Raw genomic sequence first — 19,961 nt, 5'->3', positions numbered from 1 at the left:
TGAAAGATTTAACAAAGATCCACATGCTTTTATTCAAAATTAATCTCAACTTCGAACACTAAGCAAACAGACATCCCATTCTATAGATGACCTGGGGAAAAGTAATTGGACATTAACAAAACATTCAGCAATTCAAAAGAAGAAAACTAATTTTATGTATTTATTTATTTTTTAAGATTTTATTTATTTATTCGGCAGAGAGATAGAGAGAGAGAGCACAAGTAGGCAGAGTGGCAGGCAGAGGGAGAGGGAGCAGGCTCTCTGCTGAGCAGGGAGCCGGACGTGGGTCTCGATCCCAGGACCCCAGGATCATGACCTGAGCCAAAGGCAGCCGCTTAACCGACTGAGCCACCCAGGCGCCCCAGAAGAAAACTAATTTTAAAAAGCAGAACAAGTGTTGTCTTTGGAAACAGACTTGTTTCAAGAAACAGAGAGAGAGATTTTAAGTCTCTAATTTATATTTTCAAATTTGCAGCAAGATTTAATATCCTGTATTAACAAAGCAGGTACTCACTAACAGGCATGAAAAGGAAACCATCTGGATGGGAAAGTATACTCAGAAATGACAAAGTAATAATCACCACATCCTAAAGGAAGTCGGTACCCAGAACACTGGATGCCACAGGAAACAAAATCAACAAGTTAGAAGTCTTACACAAGAAATTGTCCCAACACCAGAGTAAGAAGTTAAGGAGATGAAAATTATTGAATAGATAAGAGAAACAGGGAATAGATTCAGGAGATGCCACATATGTATAAAAGGAGTTTTAGAAGGTCTGAGTAGAGCAGACCACTTAGAAGCAAAAAGAGAAGGCGATAAAGAATGAGAAGAAAATTTGCCTGAGCTGAAAAACAACTTGAGTTTTCAATTTAAAGCATTTAAAGAGGCAATACTAATTTTCACAAATCTACAACTGGACAGATACTGGCACAATTTCTCAATTTCAAAGAAAATTTTCTAAAAGCATTCTATCCAGGCAGAAAAAAGGTAAGTTTCCAAAAAAGGGAAGGCTATGGCACCCACTTCTATTCCACAGTATTTAAAAGCCAGGTGGCAAAGGACAGCTGAAAGAGTTCTGAGGGAAAAGACTGTGACCATAATGGCAGCAGATCCTCTTGGATAAGCAAGAATTCATAAAGAAAAGGAGCCATATAGCCTCCCCTGGCCAATTACTTAACATTTACCAATAACTGAGAGTAAAGTCAGAACACAATTCCAAACATTGGAGAGACTCGAGAAATGAGCAGTATACAATGAAAGACTAGAATTCAATCTAAAAGATTATAGTTGATGCACTGTGATCCTTACAAAAGAATTTTGAAAAAGATAAAGAAGATACATGAATAAAAATCTGGATTTAAAATCCCAAATTATTTAAACCAAAATTAAGGGTTGAAGGAAGGATAGTAGAAAGAAGAATCATATACTAAATATCTCCTATTTTACAAGAAAAGAAAGTGTATAGTTTCTGACAATAACAGAGATATCAATTTTACAATTATGTCTTTTAGAGTTTGAAAGCATAATTATTAAAAAAATACAACATTAGAGAAAGGACTTTGGTTTCAGACAAACTAAAGTGGGTGTGAGGCTCATCTCACACACAAATTGTGTGAATAAAGTATCAGTCCCTCTAAACTTTGCTATCTCTTCTACCAAACAGGGACAATAATGGTTCTTTATTATAGGATTATTTCGATGAGTGACTAAAATCAAGTGTGTAAAGCATACAGCCCATTGCCTGACAAAAACTTGATAAATATAACAAAAGACAAGAAGAGAAAATAAAATGTAAAGTAAATAGCTGAATTAAACAGAGAGCAGAAATACCAAACATATCAGTTATTACAATACTGGGAGATGGATTACACTTCTCTATTAAAACACAAAGACCGTCAGACAAAATTTTTAAAACTACAGATACTCTGTAGTTACAGAGTATCTTTGAAACTATGGGTTTTAAGGGCACCTGGGTGGCTCAGTCGTTAAGCGTCTGCCTTCAGCTCAGGTCATGATCCCAGGATCCCGGGATCGAGCCCCACATCGGGCTCCCTGCTCAGTGGGAAGCCTGCTTCTCCCTCTCCCACTCCCTCTGCTTGCATTCCCTCTCTTGCTGTCTCTCTGTCAAATGAAGAAATAAAGTCTTAAAAAAAAAAAAAAAACTATGGCTTTTAAGATACTCTGTGGATACACATCATTATTTACTCAACAAATAATGTGAGTGTTTACTATTTACCAGCCACTATTCTATTATCTAGGGATATAGTAGGAAACCAAACACAAAGGGCGCCTGGGTGGCTCAGTCGTTAGGCGTCTGCCTTCGGCTCAGGTCGTGATCCCAGGGTCCTGGGATCGAGTCCCACATCGGGCTCCCTGCTCAGCGGGGAGTCTGCTTCTCCCTCTCCCTCTACCCCTCCTCCCACTCGTGCACTCTCATGCATGCTCTCTCTCTCAAATAAATGTTTAAAAAAAACAGACAAAGCCTCAGACCCATTCAGATTTGAGGGCAGCACATTCCTGGCAGAGGGTAAAAGTAAGTATAAAGGCCCTAAGGCGAACATGGGCCTGGGTATGCTGAGAGCAAAGTGGGCAAGAGAAAGAAAGGTACAAGAGTTCGGAGACAGACCTGAGAAGGCTGGGGTCGGATTCCACAGGTCCTTTCAAGCCATGTCTGAACTGGGATTTTACCATCATTGAGAAGGTGAGTCATTTGAGAGCTCTGAGCAAGAGTGATGCGGTCCAACTTCCTTTCTTTGACAAGATCATTCTGACTGGTGTACTCGAAATGGATTTAAGGGCAGTAAGAGTAGAGGTAGAAATATCAATTAGGAAATTAATGTAACCATCTAGGAAAGAGATGATAGTATCGCAGATAAGGGTGGTACCAGTGGAGATGATAAGAAGTAGTTGGATTCCTCTGAACAGTTTGAAGGATTAGCTGACTGTATGGATGTGGAAAATGAAAGAAAAAGAGGAGCCAAGGGTGACTGCCAGCCTTTTGGCCAGAGCAATGGGAAGGATGCAGCAGTCCGCAGCACTAATGGGAAGAGTAAGGGAAGAGCAGATGTGGAAGAGTATGATTGGGCATCCCTGTTCCAGATATGTGAAATCTGAGGTACCCGAGGGGAGAGGGAAGAGTAAAAGAAATAGCCAGTCAGATCTTTGACTCTGAGAGGCCAGAAGCAGAGATGTAAATCTGATAGTGATTAGCATATAATGGCATGAAACTGGGTCAAATTACCCAGGTAGTAGGTACAGACTGAGAAAAAGAGGTCCCAGGACCAAGGCCCAGAACACATCACTGTCTAAAGATGGAGGACAAGAGGAAGAACCAACCAGCGTAGGGGAGGAAAGAACGGCCAATGGAGTAGAATAAAAACCAGAAGAGTGAGAGGTCTTGGAAGCCAGGTGGAAACTAGGAGAGAATAAACAGCAGTGTCAAACCTGACTGACAGGCCAAGGAGGATGAGGACTGAGACTGACCATTGGATTTAAAAATGCAGAGGTCACCGGTGACCTGGACAAGGGTGGAATGGTGGCAAAGGGAGTGAAAGTCTGAAAGGCAGGGTAGGAAAGACAAAGGGAAGAGAATACACACAACTCTTAAGCAGCTTTACTTTGAGAAGGAGCAGAAAAACTGAAAGAGTAGTAATTGAAGAGACAAGTGGGATCAAGAGAAGGTTGTTTTTACCTTCATGAAAGAAATGTCAGGATATTTGATGATGCAAGAGAGAGGGGGGTATACTGCTGTAGTGACGGAGATTTTTAAAAATTAAAAGGCAAATAAAGCAAGAATTGAAAATGCATAGCAATATAAGACTAGGCAAAGTAGAATCCAAGACAAAAAGCATTAAATGGGATAGAAGTTAATATATATTTACTGAAACACTATGGAACTTAAGTAGTTAAATAAGTCTTCCCCATAAGAGTACTGCACCCACATGAATTTATGGGCAAGACTGTAAAATCACTTCCTTGCTATTTAAACTGATCCAGACAATAAAAAGAAGGAACATATTTCAATTCATTTGAACAAACTAGCAGAAACCTGATACCAAAAACTGACAGAAAAGGAAAGAATAAACAATGTCAAATCTGTTACAAAGATTGATAAAAAGTCTTAAATAAAATACAAATAAATTAAATCCAGCAATGTATTATAAGAAAACCAGATAAAATCCAGACAGGATTTATTCCAGGAATAAATGGATAGTTCAACATAGACACTATGAGTATAATTAATATTATTATTTTAAAGTAGAAAAATAATTAAAATTGTCTCAGATGTTAAAAGAGCATTAAATATAAATTCAACTAATATTCAGGATAACAAAAAATTCTTTAGGCATAGAAGGGTATTGCCTCAATATGATAAAGAATATCCTCCTGAAACCCATAGCCGGTGAAAATCATATATGATGACCAAACATTAGAGGCATTGTTAAGTAAGTCAAGAACAAGAGAAAAATGCCAACTATCATCATTACTTTTCAATAGCATCCTGGAAAATTTTAAGTCAGTGTAATAAAACAAGGAAAAGACATTTTTAAAAGCATAGCTATTAGAAAGAAAAAGATAAAATTATCATTTTTTGCAAATTATATAGCAATCTAACTGGATAACTCAAGAGACTAAAAGGAAAAACTACTAAAACTATTCTTTTGAAGTTCAGTAAAATGGCAGTATGCCAAAGACATATAGAAATCAATAGCTTTTTATAGACTAAACTAGGTAGATTTCTAATTAAAAATTCTACTTTCAAAAGCAAGCTCTCTCCTCCCAAAAACTCTCTAGTATAGTACTATTCAATACAAAGGTAGTGTGAGCCATATATGTAATTTTAAATAGTCTAGATGTCACATTTTAAAAAAAATAGGTGAAATTAATTTTAATATACTTAACCCAACATATGTCCAAAATATTATTTTTACATCTAAAAATATTTTAAAACTATTCTTGAGATATTTTCATTCTTCAAAATCATGGGGTTTGTTTTTTTGTACTTAACAGCACATCTCAGTGCGGAAAAGCCACATTTCAGGTCCTCACTAGCCATCTGTGGGCAGTGGCTATTTATTAAATTGGACAGTGTAGCTCTAGTAGACTTAGCTATGAGCCCAAGAAAATATGGGCAGGACTTACAAACTTGAAAATATCAAAACTTCTAAAGAACATAAGAAGACATTTCAATAAAAGGACAAACATGACATATTCCTAGAAGGAAGTTCCAATACTATAAAGATACCAATTTTCTCCCCCAAATTACTGTATAAATTGAACCTAAGCCCAGTCAAAATTTCAATGACTTTTTTGGGAAGACTTGACAAAATGATTCCAAAGGCTGGAAGCATAAATGTCAAAGAATATCAAGAAAATTTGAAAATAACAAGTAAAAAGGTTTGGGGTTTGCCATATCAGATATCTAAGTATCATCAAATATTTATATATTTTATCAATTTACAAAAATTAATACAATACTGGAAGATCAATAAAGAGACTACAAAACTACCACAGACAAAAACTTAGTATATGATAGGGGGAATTATAAATAAATAGGAAAGGAATATGCTAGTACATACATGGTATTGGAACCACTTATAAAAAATATACAGTTTCAGAGGTACAGGTCTGTGATTCAACAGTCTCACACAATTCACAGCGCTCAGCATAGCACATACGCTCCCCAATGTCTATCACTCTGAAACAAATAATACATTATAGGTTAAAAAAAGAAAAGAAGACAGTAGGAAAGGAAAAATGAAGGGGCGGAAATCGGAGGGGAGACCAACCATGAGAGACTATGGACTCTGAGAAACAAACTGAGGGTTCTAGAGGGGAGGAGGGTGGGGGGATGGGTTAGCCTGGTGATGGGTATTAAAGAGGGCACGTACTGAATGGAGCACTAGGTGTTATACACAAACAATGAATCATGGAACACTACATCAAAAACTAAGGAGGTAATGTATGGGGATTAACATAATAAAATTTTAAAAATTTAAAATAAAAAAAATATACAGTGACATGTCTATTTTATATCTCATACCAAAATAAATACTGTATGAGTTTTTAAATGAAAAATTAGAAAGCAGTAAAGTGACAGAAATCTGTACTTGAATATTTACATATTTATAGAGTTTTGGAGTAGGGAACCTCTTTTTTTTTTTTTTTTTTTAAGATTTTGTTTTTATTTATTTGACAGGGAGAGACAGAGCGAGAGAGCAAACACAAGCAGGGGGAGTAGGAGAGGGAGAAGCAGGCTTCCCCGTGGAGCAGGGAGCCCGATGTGGGGCTCGACCCCAGGACCCTGGGATCATGACCTGAGCTGAAGGCAGACGCTTAATGACTGAGCCACCCAGGTGCGCCGGGAACCTCTTCTTAAGATAGAAATCATAAAGTAAAACAGATTTGGTGATAAAATATTCTGTTTATCAAAAACATACATAAAAAGCTAATTTCAAACTGACAAAATGGTTCCAATATAAATAAACAATAAAAATACTAATATAAGTAGCTTATATGGATCAATAAAAGAAAAGATAAACAATCCAAAAGAAAAAAAAAAGAGCTAATGACATAAACAGGCCAATTTACAAAAGAAAAAGTACACATTTTCACCTATCAAATTGGCAAAGATGAAAAGATGGTGATTATGTTTGACAAGGGTACAAGAAATGGGTATTCTTGACCATGCCATGGACAATCATTCTTGAGGGAAACTTGGCAGTTTGTATGAAAAACCTTAAAAACATGTATTATCTTTCCCTTTATATGAAGTATCTAAACTAGACAAATTCATAGAGACAGAAAGTAGAACAGACATTACCAGGGGCTGGGGGAGGAGGAATAGGGAGTTACTGTTTAATGAGTACAAGTTTTCTATTTAGGATGATGGAAACATTCCGGAAATGTAAAATGGTGATGGTTGTACAACACTGTGAATATACTTAACCCCACTGAACTGTTTACTTAAAAATGATTAAAATGGTAAATTATGTTGCATACGTTACCATGATTTTTTAAAATTCCATTGCATGGCCATACACATTTATTAAACCATTTTTCTATTAGTGAATATTTAGGTCTTTCCCAAATTTTTAACAATAAAAACAACATTATGAATAAAAAAAGTATATCCCCTTCTGCCCCCGGGTCCTGTCCTCATGCTTTAATAAAACCACCATTTTGCACCAAAAAAATAAAATAAAATAAAAATAAAAAAGTATATCCCTAGATCCAGCATTTTTATTTGTTAGTATTTATCCTATGGTAATAATGAAGAGCATGAGTTAAGATATATATTTTCCTCCTAGCACTGTTTGTAATAATGAAAAGTGGGAAACCTAAATAACTAATATATAGGATTGGTCAAATAAGTGATCGGACACAGTGGAAAATTGGGCAGCCATTAAAAAGTATACTATAGTCATATATCTATTGATATTAAGGGGAAATGATTAAAAATATATGTGTGTAAACCTTAAAGGAAGTAAATGTTTGTACATGCATAAGAAAGTACCTGGAAGAATATGTAAGTCTTTGCCAGTGGTTATCTCTGAGTGAATGAGATTTGTTACTTATTTATGCTCTTTTTCTTACTTGTTAGATTTTTCTGCAATGAGCATGAACTCTCTCTGGGGAAGAAAAAAAAAAAAAACCTAACAAAAGAAAATTTTGAAGAAATCATTAAAAAACCCTCCTAGTTATTTGTCCTTTCTCAAAAGTAACACTGTGCTTTCCCTTACTGTACAAAGTGCCCTCCCTCCCCCCACCAAAAAAAGAAACACCAACTAACAGTCTGTTTATTATTATCTGACAGACCAGTAGGTAATTCGTTCTCTGAACTAAATAATTATGAATTCGGTGATATTAAGAAATTCCTTTGGGCTTTTGGTTTGCTTCTAAGCTGTCCATTATAGGTATATGTGCAAAGCATCTGATGAAAATGCTTTCTACGTTTGCTAATGAGATGGTTTTCCTTTTACAAATGAAGGAGATGCTGTCACTGAAGAGTAAGGCTACACACGGAGCATGGGAGACATTCAAGTGTCTGAACAGAACCCATTAAAATGAGAGCAGGAAAACTGTAATGCCTTATACGGTATCCCAAAAGCTTGTGCAATTGTAGAAGAAATAAAACACTGAGTTTGGAGGTGTAAGGCAAACAGATCCAGTCCCAAAAGCATTTTTGTTTGGGTGTCCCACACCAAAGTTGTAAATCTAGAACAGGAAACTTGAAATCATTAAGGTCGCGTATTTATAACATCACATTCAATTAGGTTAGAAAAGTGTAATTTCTGTCATCATGTCATAAAAAGATGTGTTTTTGTCTCAGATCTCTTATAAGGAAAAGTCCCCTATATTGTTACAGATAGGGCTGTTTTCAATCAGTTACAAGGAGCAATTCAATTACTAGATGGTTTAGTGCAGTAACTGACTCCAGACTAATTTAATTTCTTTAGGTCTCTAAAGATCAATTGATCTGATTTGACCCATCCCCAAAGGCTGTTTAGGGAAAATTCAGACTTAAATACCTGGAAATGAAATCCAAAACCTTGGCCAATTTCACACTAGTTAGGTCATCCTGCAAACTTTCAGCTGGTCACAGAAGATGCTCTCTTCGCCCTCAGACCATTGAAAGCTACTCAGTTTCATGGACGTGTGAGTGCTCCCCACATCAGGATGTTTATTCAATAAGTGGAAAATGTGCCTGCATGCATTATCAAATCTGCTGTTCTAAAGGGCAGTCAGCCTGGGGACTCGTATCTCGTGAGCACACGTGCAAATAAGGGGCTATTTTTACTCTAGGAGTAGTTTATTAAGACTATTAGAAGTACACTTAGATGGGGCAAAAAATAATAATTATTTCACATTTTTAGATTTATAAAGTGTTTCATAAATGTCACCTTACTTGGCTCTCATAATAAACTTTTGAAGGAGCAGGGTTATTTTTCCCATCTTCTAGATAAGGAAACAGAGGCTGGGAGACTACTCCAGGATCACTCAGCCAGTACAAGGCAGAGCTGGGACTCTAACCCATGAGTTTGTCTCCCGGTATATCATGCTCACCTCCTGATCTGAGATAGAAGATAAGGTACACACTATAAAAACACACCACTGCTGTCCCACTGAGCCACTGTCTTCATTCTTATCTGCTACCTGACTGAAATGAAGAAGTTCACTTCTAATCCCACCTGTATACATCCAGTTGGGAGTCACTGCTTCTGGCTCTCCAGAAATAAGAGATGAAAAAGGTCATCGCTGAATGAAAGCAGCCTTTGTAAATGGACTTATTTGTCACCCACACTGCTGATGCCACATTCTCACTGCCTTGGGTCTCAAGGCCTATCTGCTTGCCTATGTCCCACCTCATTGGAGAGCTATCCATTTGGTGTCTCTCTGCAGTCTGCAATCGACTTCCAACCACAAGCTCAAGTTTCCTTCCCTGATCTCAGCCCCCTTAACCACTTGTCAAGCTCTCCAGTGACTTAATTTCTCTCTTCTACTTGAATCCCACAGCACCTGCTCCACTTTCAGCCTCTCCTGCTGGCTTCTCTGCCTCCTCACTGAGCCTCTATATCTTTTCCTCCAAATCAAAACCCACTGTGCTCTGCTACTTGGGAGGGCTGAAGGAAGGATTAGATAGATATTGCTAAAATATGCAATGACCCCTTCAACTGCACTTCCAGGAAGGCTGGAGAGAAGTGCCGAGGTCAGGAGATGTGACTATGTGTTAGGTAACTAAGAGTGTGACAGAAATGTATAGCAGTTGGTGGGGAGGAAATCACACAAAGACCTGGAGGTAAAATACACCAGAGGTTCTGGTGGCTAGGGTACACCACCTGTCAAAGAAAGACTCTGGGCCACATAAAAGAAGAAGTACAGAAGATGAATAAGGTCTAAAGATCTAATGTATAACATATTGACTAGAGTTGATAACACTATTGTATAATTGAAATCTGCCAAGAAAGTAGAACTTAAATGTTCTCACACAAAAAAGAAGTACAGAAAGTTCCATAGTATGTGTAAGAGATACATATAATCTGTTAGGTTGAAAAATCTTCTCCCTAAAAAACACATCATTTTTTTGACATTCCTATGGGCAAGCTCTGGATCTCAACGTAGTCATTACTCACCATGAAGATGATCTCACACTGTGTAAACCATTTTAATTAAGTAAAAAGTGGAGTAAGTTACAGGCCCGTGATTGTCACTTGTGTTCTTAAAGGTCCTGAGACCTGATGTCTCTCTTATTAAATATGAGTAGTCTATGCCATATGTAAAATATGTGCCTTGAATTAAATGACATCTCCTTGCTTCAGAGTTCCAAACTACTCACATTCTTCAGGCTCGCTAATATGTCCACTTCAGAAGGCTAAGACTATCAAGATTCCATTTCTCTGCAGATTGCCACCTAAGAGATGCAGCTTAATATCATCAAAAGGACTGAATCTTTGATAAGGAAGAAACCCTACTTTTTTACAGTTGAGTCAATGTCCTGACCAAAGAAACCACTTCCTCGGAAACAGCGCGGAACAGATGCAGGTGCAGCAGCTGTCAGAGCTTAAGCAGCTGCATGTCTACAGGGCTTCAAGGTGGAAGGGAAGGTGGGCTGGGGGGATCGGAGACTATCTACAGTAGGGTTATGGCATTTGGGCGTTGAAAGGAGTGTGTTCTTACAAACTCACTCTTCTCTTTATCTTATCTGGACAAAAAAGTAAACAGAAAATTCTCATTACCTCTCAATGTCAGTGAGCCTGGAGGAGTCCCGGAATCCTTTGGCAAAAGGGTTGCTATCTATTTTCAGCTTGGTTATCTGCAAAGGAATGAATGGGTAACAGAACAATATCATTTCCGAGGTCAAGGAAGCAAAATCAGAAATAAAGAGTTTGTTCATTTTCCATGCCGCCCCAAGAATACTTAATGTCTGTCAGGGTCGTGAGAAGGGTGGAAAGCGAAAGAGAAGTTCACAGGAGGGATGATTCACAAGCCAGTGGGACAGTTGGTCAGGGAGGGCTTCAGAGATGAGGGATTTGAGGACTGGCTGGTCCTAGAAAACAGCCCGAAGGTCAATGGATAGAGACAATTAGGGAGGGGGGCCTTTGTAAACAGTGTCGCTGCAAGGTGAAGAATTTAAGAGAGCAGTGAAAGGCTAGGGTTGCCCCGAGAATGGGAGAACTGTCTAGCAGACCAGCACTGGTAGGTAATGGGGAATACAAACAAAAATGTTGCCTCCTGCTGACTTGGCAGTATCATTTGTGAATCCTATGGGCATATATATATATATATATATATATAACATAATGGAGAAGAAGATAAAATGGACAATAATAGCTTCATGTTCAATATTGTACTGAAATACATGACATAAATACATGATATAAAGCTTTCAAAATATAAATTTACCCCTGCTCCCCTTCCATCTGACCAAATTAGAATCAACCAGTCTTTTGTTATCCTCCCACACAATGCTATTTATAGACTCTGTGCTTATATAAAAGAAAATATTCCCTAATAAGAATCATAGTCTGAAGGATTAAGTATGTAAGATGTGCTAGTCCATAATTCCCACAGTATTAATGTAAAAAGATCCATTAAATCATATGCGCTGTGCCTCCAAAGAAAGAGACATTAGGTTATGAAGCAAAAAATAAACACTGAATAAAAGATACTCGAGACTTGTAAAATTCCTGATTAGAGCCAAAAAGAACCCAGAAGGACCAAGACACAGGTAGTCACTATCTGAATTAGAACCACAGACACCTTTAAAAAAGAGTCCTAGCTCACTGGCCTCAGAACAAGAACCCACACTAATCTTTAGAGAGAGATGCACAAAATAGTCTTAGCCTGGAGAAAAGTTTATAAAGTTGAGGCATGTCCTCCTCATAAGCACTAAACACAACCATAGATTGCCTGAAATACTTTCTCACCAAAACACAACGTTTTCTCTGATCAGAGTGTTTCTGCTATTCATTTTAAATCATTAACACCTAAAGAATTGCCTTTTTCATTACAAAAGAAAGGCATTATTTCCCTTCTCAAATTTTCTAAATATGAGCTAACCAATGTACAAGCTGCAAAGAAGCTACTCATCTCACTTAAAATAGAACTTCCCACACTATCCTATCCAGAGACCCCCCTTTTCTGTCATGAACACTGACCAGTTATAAGATTGATTATTTGATAGTTTTAATTTCTAAGAATGCATGACAGTGTCTCACAAATGCTCATTGTTAGCCTTTTCACTCTAGTGCAGCCAAAAAAAAAAAAAAATTACTAATTTCCTTTTCAGCTTAGTTAGTGGACATGATAAACAAGGAAGGAAGGAAGAAAACTGTTCTTAGTGAATAACAACAGCTAATTTAAATTTGCATATAAAGAAATACACAGGAACTTCAGAGGTTACCTCTAAAGTGTGGCCATCCAGAGTCTGTAGAGAACCTTCTCTAGCACACTGCCACCACGGTCATAGCCGTGGATTTCTCAAGGGTGAAGTCTGTTTCAGCCATCTTTCAGACTACGATTTAGTTCTGCAGGTCCATTTTCAGGATGCAGGAGAAAATTTTTATTTGTCTCAAATAAACCGTAAGCATCTTCTAAAGCACAAGCAATTAGTATGTCCTAAGATTATAAAACACCAACTAGATTTTTAAATCCTCAGACAGGAGCTGCATCTCTTTCTACTGAATAATTAAAAGTTAAAATGCCTTATATTTCTGAAGCGCTTTAGGCTCATGAAAGTGCTTTCAAATTAATTCATTGACAAATATTTAATGAGGACGGATTACTTATCATGCACTATGCCAAGTGTTGGATGGTGCAGAGATAAAGAACACGTGGGCCCTGCCCTGATGGAGCTTCAAACTGCAAGGCACAAGCAGAGGGACACAGAGCTTACCAGAACTGAAGGTGATTTACATGCCACTAAAGAGGGTGACACCACATCCACTACAGTGTTAGTGATTTAAGCGTGAAGCAAACCCAGATGAAAATTTCAAACTGAAACTGAGGTAGAACAATAAGTCTTCTTTCAAGCTCAATTCCTATAAGCTAATTAATAAAATGTAAAAGTGCATAGATAAAATGTAGAAGTGAATAGATAAAATTGCATGGAGACAGTGACAGAGGGATGCCTGGGTGGCTCAGTTGTTAAGCATCTGCCTTCAGCTCAGGTCATGATCCCAGGATCCTGGGATCGAGCCCCGCATCGGGCTCCCTGCTCGGCGGGAAGCCTGCTTCTCCTTCTCCCTCTCCCACTCCCCCTGCTTGTTCCCTCTCTCGCTGTGTCTCTCTCTGTCAAATAAATAAAATCTTAAAAAAAAAAAAAAAAAAGACAGTGGCAGATATCTGATGGAAAAAGTAATTTTGAAAGAAGTCCTTTTACAGCCACTCCTCTAAGACGTGAACTGTATCATTTTGTTTGAGTCTTTACAAATTAAAAGAATAGAAAGTATTATCTCTCTGTTGTAATGATTAAAGGACTTAAAGGACTTTTGATCTACTTGGCCCCTGTGAAAACTGTATTTGCTTTTCTTCATTATTTCCAAAAGGTAAAGACTATAGGTTCAGAATATGACGATTGTCATAGAGAATAAATACTCCCAGCAAGTGTGTGTTGTTCAAGCAGTATGTCACCATATTTACCATTACTGCCATAACTCTGAAGAAGTGAATTACATTCAACAAGTTTTCAGATGTCTTTGGAATTTTCTTTCATTATTAGAATTTTCTATTTCCAGTTTCTTTTTAGTCTCTTTTTCATAATACCCAGGCAGATCACTGGTAACTTTTTTTCTTTTTCTTCACATCTTGATATAACTTCAAACTATAGCAAAGTTTCGAGAGTAGAATGAGGTACTCTCATACACCTAGATTCACCAGTTAGTTACAGCAATGATTTGACTTTAGTGTGCTAATTAGAAATGGAGCTTAAGACTTTCTCCATAGACCACTTTATCTAATTCCAGAGAAAATAACTGCTTTTGGAAGTTAAAGGAAATAAAGATGAATGGATGTCTAATTACTAAAATTGTAGGGGGGCCCTGGAGTAACACTACAATTTCGAACAGGTTTTATGGAGTACTGATTAGCAGCACAAGGACTGTGAGTTGAACTTCTTAATGTACCCACCATGCTCACTGTGCTATCACTAGTCTCTGAGTTTTCTGGGGTGTCAGCAGTAAGCACCCCCAGAAATGTTTGTTGAAGTTTGCTTCAAGGACAAGCAATGAGAAATAGGATTTCATCTTTTTACCAGTTATGGACTAGCAAAACTTCCTGAGTTTACCTAAATAACATTTCATTTTGCTTTCTAATTTTAAAATAAAATAATTTTTAAATAGCAAGATTTTAACATTCCAGGTAATCATGCATTTTTAAAAGGTCAGGCATAGATTTTATTCCATGGATATTTCAATGAAAACTGGTAGTAACAGAGAAAGAAATTCATTTCTGAAGATACAGTTTTATATCCCTTTATACTATTTGGGATAACTGAAAAAGTTCTACATTTGCGAATTGATGAGAGAAAGGACCCAAGTTACAGACAGTGATCTCAGCTGGACCCTAATACAGAATCCCTGCCACTATGTGTAACGCTGTTGAACAATATCAGCCATGTCAACGGTGAAACTGCAAAAGGATCCCCAAAGTAGCCAACTACCCAATATAATATGGTTAAAAATATATATATATGAAACTACAGGTACAGCTTGTAACTCAAAAGCAACATGTAAAAGTAGCAACTTTTTTCATTTTGTGAGGAAAAAGCGTTACAGGGCAGCTCTGCGTGATTAAGAAATCCTGCAGTCTTGTGTATATGCAAATAACTGACTAATTCAGGCCAAAACACGGCCACTGTTTTTTCACCTGTTAGCTCAATAATATAGGACATAATGCATTTCTTAGCCAGAAAACTCACTCTTAACATCTCCTTCATCTATAGGTCACAAGTGTATGCAAAACCAGAGAGATTTTGACACTGCCAGTGGCACCGAGGAGGGGGGGCCTCGCCCAGTGGTCGTTATTCCATGTGATACCGCTGAACTCTGGACCCAGCTGGGGTGCCCAGCCACAGGGTGAAATTGGCCCCCAGAGCCCATGTCTCCAATTATCAGGAAAAGATCTGTCCAAAGGCATTTAAAAATGAAACCTGACCTACACTTCAACTCTACAGCAATGGTCGGCCCGCTCAGAAACAATGCATGACCTTTAAATCTGAAATTATAAGATAGTTTGTTGAAAGTGTAATGTATTTAGGTTTTATCTAATAATGTAAAGAAATGCAATCACTTCCTTGCAAAAAAAAAAAAAGAGAGAGAGAGAAATAGCAAAATATGCCCCATTTTCATTACTCACAAATAAAACTACCAGCCACAATAAATGAGAAGCTTTTTCACAAAGTCTGTTGGAAACTGAATTGGGTTTTAATAGATATAAAAATAACAGTCCTGTCCAAAGTTTAAGAGATACGAAGGTGATCCTAAATGTGAACTTTTAAATCTTCCTCTCTTTCTGTTCTTTGCACATGGAAAAATTCTAATACGCTAAGTACATGTTTATTTCCTGTATATTTATTTTATTATATATCTGCTATAGGAAAATAGTACACAAGTAAGGTTACAGCTGTGAAAAAGTGGTAGATGTGGGGAGGCTTGAGAAAGAATCAAGGATAAGTTTAGAAAATTGCTTAAGACTAAGAAAATACTAACCCCCAAATTGATCTATTCATCTCACATATGTTTATTGAACATGAATTTTGATTGGTCTTATGAGGTTTTAAACCATTTGCAAAAACTGGCTTATTAGTATACCAAACGAAATCTTTGACTATTACCTGAATTTCAAATATATATATATACACATATGCATGGAAATTATGGTTTAAAGGTGGATGTAAAGAAATAAATTCAGACACAGCAGGACCTATTGAGAAAAATTACTTCTGAATCTAATCACTTCTACTGTAGGTTATTTAGCAATGAAATGATATACTAATCCTATTAATCTTTATACTTAATGATGCAGTGAATGAGAGCTAGGAACTGGTAACTAGATTTTGAGCCCATTTATAATCTCAATTAGAAATAAACATTTGCAAGAAGAACAACTAATATTAGGATGTGTGTTTATTAGTATCGTAGTCTGTTTCAATTTAGCAACATTTTCAAATTCATTTTCCAAACCTTGACACTGTCAGTGGTCACTTCCTTGGGCCTGCAGTCTAGTTCCCATGAGGCTGCCAAAGGAGGCTTTAAGACCCAGAAGATGGTTCTGTCACTTACCAGATTCGTGACCTTGGGCATATGTATTAACCACTCTGAACCTGCTTTTTCATCTACAAAATCGGGCTCCCAGGGCCTTCTTCGGGAGACTAGTGTCAGAATTAAATGAGATATTCAGAAAAAATGTAGATAGTTTTTTTCTAAATTAAAAGTAATAAACCCAAGCCATGCATGTAAGTTGGATCCTAGTTCAAAGGGGGGAAAGGTTGTTGGTCCCTCCTGGAAATATTAATATGAAACTGAATTTTAGAAGATATTAAGGAATAACTCTTATTAATTTTCTTAGCTGTGAAAAAGACATTGTGCTTACAAAAATAATATTCTTATTGCCAGTATATACTTGTAGAAGTATTGACAGGTAAAGTATCATGATGTATGCTGCTTAGTTTCAAATGATTCAGGGAAGGAGAAAACTACATACACAGAGAAATAGGGCAGGTGAGGTCCAGGAAGGTCACCTTGGATGAGTTATTTAACCCCATGCCTCAATTTTCCCAGCTGTAAATGTAACAAACAAATACTGTTTGTTCCTATTTTATAATATCCTTGTGAAGATTAATTAAGACAATTCACTTTAAATGGTTCCCAGCACATAGTAAGTACACAAATATTAGCTATTATCACAATTATGTAGATAAAACTTCCTATTCCAGTGTACCATGACCTGAGAGGTCCTGCCAAGGTTTATCCAGGACTGCTCTTTCACCTATAAAACTAAATCTAAAGTTTCTTAGAAACTTTCCTTTAATTTTCTTCAGTCTGTAATTTTCATTAAAAAAAAAAAAAAAAAAAAACAATTTACCTATTCTTGCTTTGGTTTTCTTTACAGAGAATTTTGATAAAAGCAATGAAATTTTCACATGACAAGTTTCTGGTTTATTCTCAAACATCAGCAGACTTCTTGTAGAAGTACAAATCTAATGTCGTTTAGTATAAAAGCTATAAATTCAAATCATGTAAAATGAATGTTTTAGGAATGTTCTCTGAATCTATATCTGTATTACATGTGTCCTCAAATAAAAACTGGGATAGTTGGTGTCAATGTTTCAGATTCTCAGTGAAACAGTATTAGGGTTTTACACCCCTGTAGGCTTCAATCTACACCCAACTTTTTAGCTTGGTCATTCTCTGAAAGTTTCTACTCTTGTGTTGTTGCCTTAGAGACAACCAAAAAAAAAATTTTTTTTTTTTAAATATTTTATTTATTTATTTGAGAGAGAGACAGAGAATGAGAGAGAGAGAGCATGAGGGAGGGAGGGTCAGAGGGAGAAGCAGACTCCCTGCTGAGCAGGGAGCCCCATGCAGGACTCGATCCCGGGACTCCAGGATCATGACCTGAGCCGAAGGCAGGTGCTTAACCAAATGAGCCACCCAGGCGCCCGACAACCAAAAAGTTTTAATACTTTGCTTTTACTTTAAGATGATTAGTATGATTTGTGCCTTCATTTAGCTCATTAAAAAAATGTGCCACTAACATTTTAAAATCCAAAAAAGTGACACTTTTGTCACTTTGAACACTCCAGAGACAGTCCGATAGTCGCCATATGCCTTATTTATAGGGTGCCTGACAGTTTCCAAAAGCATGTTTACACACAGCACCACATGTGATCCTCACAGGAATGCCCAAGATGTTCTGGGCAGTTCTTAGCTCCAGTTAACAGGTAAGGAAAACAGCAGTGGTGAAGTAAAATCTACTCCAAGTCATACAGAAATTATAGGTGCTTATGCCTTACAGACACACATCCACTCCTGCCTCTTGCTCACATTCCTTCCCTGGGCTCCTATTTCCTCATTTGTGTAGGGCTACCTGGGCTCTCAGCTTCACCTTCTTACTTTTCTCAAGAGACACAACACCATATCTCCTCTGGCTGACCTATCCCACTCTGGCCTCTGAACCATCAGGTGTCACCTTACAATTACTCATTCAGAACCCAAAATATAACAATGTCAAAACAAGAAGAGGGCAATAGTCCTGGCTACCTTAAAACTAACCAAATAAAGGCAAGCTACAAAGACCTAGAGGGGCCACAAACAACCAAATTTGCCAAGTAAACTGAATGAGTTCCTTTTTTTTTTTTTTTTAATATCTTGGTTTGTTTTTTTTTTAAGATTTTTTATTTATTTATATGACAGAGAGAGACACAGCGAGAGAGGGAACACAAGCAGGTGGAGCAGGAGAGGGAGAAGCAGGCTTCCCTCTGAGCCGGGAGCCCGATGCGGGGCTCGATCCCAGGACCCTGGGATCATGACCTGAGCCGAAGGCAGACGCTTAACCGACTGAGCCAGCCAGGCGCCCCTGAATGAGTTCCTTTTACTGAAGTATATCAGAGGAATTCTATTTCTGGTCCTTCCTGACTGTGAAAAGTTACTATCCTCTCTTTGCTTCAGCTTCCTCACTACAGAATATTCCTATTACCCCCAGTCTTCAAGGTTATGCTGACCATGAAAGAATAAAATATATGGGGAAGTACTGACCAGCACCCAGCCCTCAGTAAGACTTTGATAGTTATTAATTGAGTTGGATTAAACCTTATGGATGAAGAAATGCATAAACTTGAAATGTGATATATATCAAAAAGTAGAAACTATAAAACTCAATATTATAAATTAGATATCTTGAAGTTGATTAAATACACACTGCTTACATGCTATAGTTTATTATCTAAAGAGGCATTTAAAAAATCCTTCTACTAGAATTACCTTAAATTACAGCTGAATAAGCTTCACAAAATTTCTGAAGTATCAGTAGTCTGGGTAGTTGGCTGGAATATGTGTGTTAATTTCACAGAAAAACTGAATCTCTAAATTTTGTGAAGCAATGAGTGTATGGTTATATACATCATGAGGCTCTACCAGAAGGAGAAAAAGAAGCAGGTGATTTTCTCAAAAAGAAAATTTGAGAAGTCAGATGCGGCAGATCTGGGTGGGACAGTGGGCAATGAACAACTGACCAAGAGTATAAAGATTCTAGAAAAGATGGTATAATACAGACCTTAATAACCTTGAGCCATGGTCACTCAACATGCTTAGAGGTTCTGCGGCTGATACTCAATAGCACTCACCAAAGTGAACTTCGATTTTGAGTACTGGGATAGCCCTTCTCTCCAAGAAAATCAAAGAAGCTCCTAAATCTTTTCCTTATGTAGGAAATGAATGGTGAATGTTGAACTCACCAGTTGATTCTGGTAGGCAGTGACTGCTGTGAAAACGGTCTCTGGGAAGATGAATGTTCTGAATTCTTCAGACTTCAGATTGAGCAACGAGGCTGTGTGGTCTTTCTTCTTAATGATGTGCACCCGTGGCTGGTACTTGTGCATTGAGTTCAAAATTATCTATGATGAAGAGATGGGAAGTACTGAATTTTAAGTATTCATATTGCTAAACAGGCCAAAGTTCAATGAGGCAAAGAAAGAACCACAAGATCTCAGCTTCGAATTCAAGTTTTAAGATTAGGATATACCCTTTCCATTCACAAGGCAAATCCTTTTCATAAGTTGCTGCAGAGCCATGGTTGTGAAATCACATTTTATCAAAACAATTGTACACAATACAGGTTGTTTCAACGGTCCTTTCTAAAATGATGGGGGGAAAGTCATCTGAAGGATGTTGATTTTTGTTTTTTAAATCAAGTCTTTAAAGTATTTTTTGTTAGTCTGGTTAGACCAAAGGATATATGGTCC

General features: G+C 37.4%; 1 protein-coding gene across 1 annotated transcript in view; it reads right to left on the bottom strand.

Annotated features, from left to right (window-relative positions):
- TBX20 (T-box transcription factor 20) overlaps positions 1-19,961 on the bottom strand; it is a 57,940-nt gene that overhangs the window by 24,715 nt on the left and 13,264 nt on the right. The window contains exons 5-6 of the mRNA XM_045864434.2: positions 19,455-19,613; positions 10,738-10,814 (exon numbers count right to left, since the gene is read on the bottom strand). Coding sequence (XP_045720390.1) covers positions 10,738-10,814; positions 19,455-19,613 — 236 coding nt within the window. The remainder of the gene's footprint in view (positions 1-10,737; positions 10,815-19,454; positions 19,614-19,961) is intronic.

Source organism: Mirounga angustirostris, unplaced genomic scaffold (assembly GCF_029215605.1).
Source record: "Mirounga angustirostris isolate CCGP_5_RB_7025 unplaced genomic scaffold, mMirAng1.0.hap1 SCAF_12, whole genome shotgun sequence".
Lineage (NCBI taxonomy): Eukaryota > Metazoa > Chordata > Mammalia > Carnivora > Phocidae > Mirounga > Mirounga angustirostris.
This window is presented reverse-complemented; position numbering and strand designations above follow the sequence as displayed.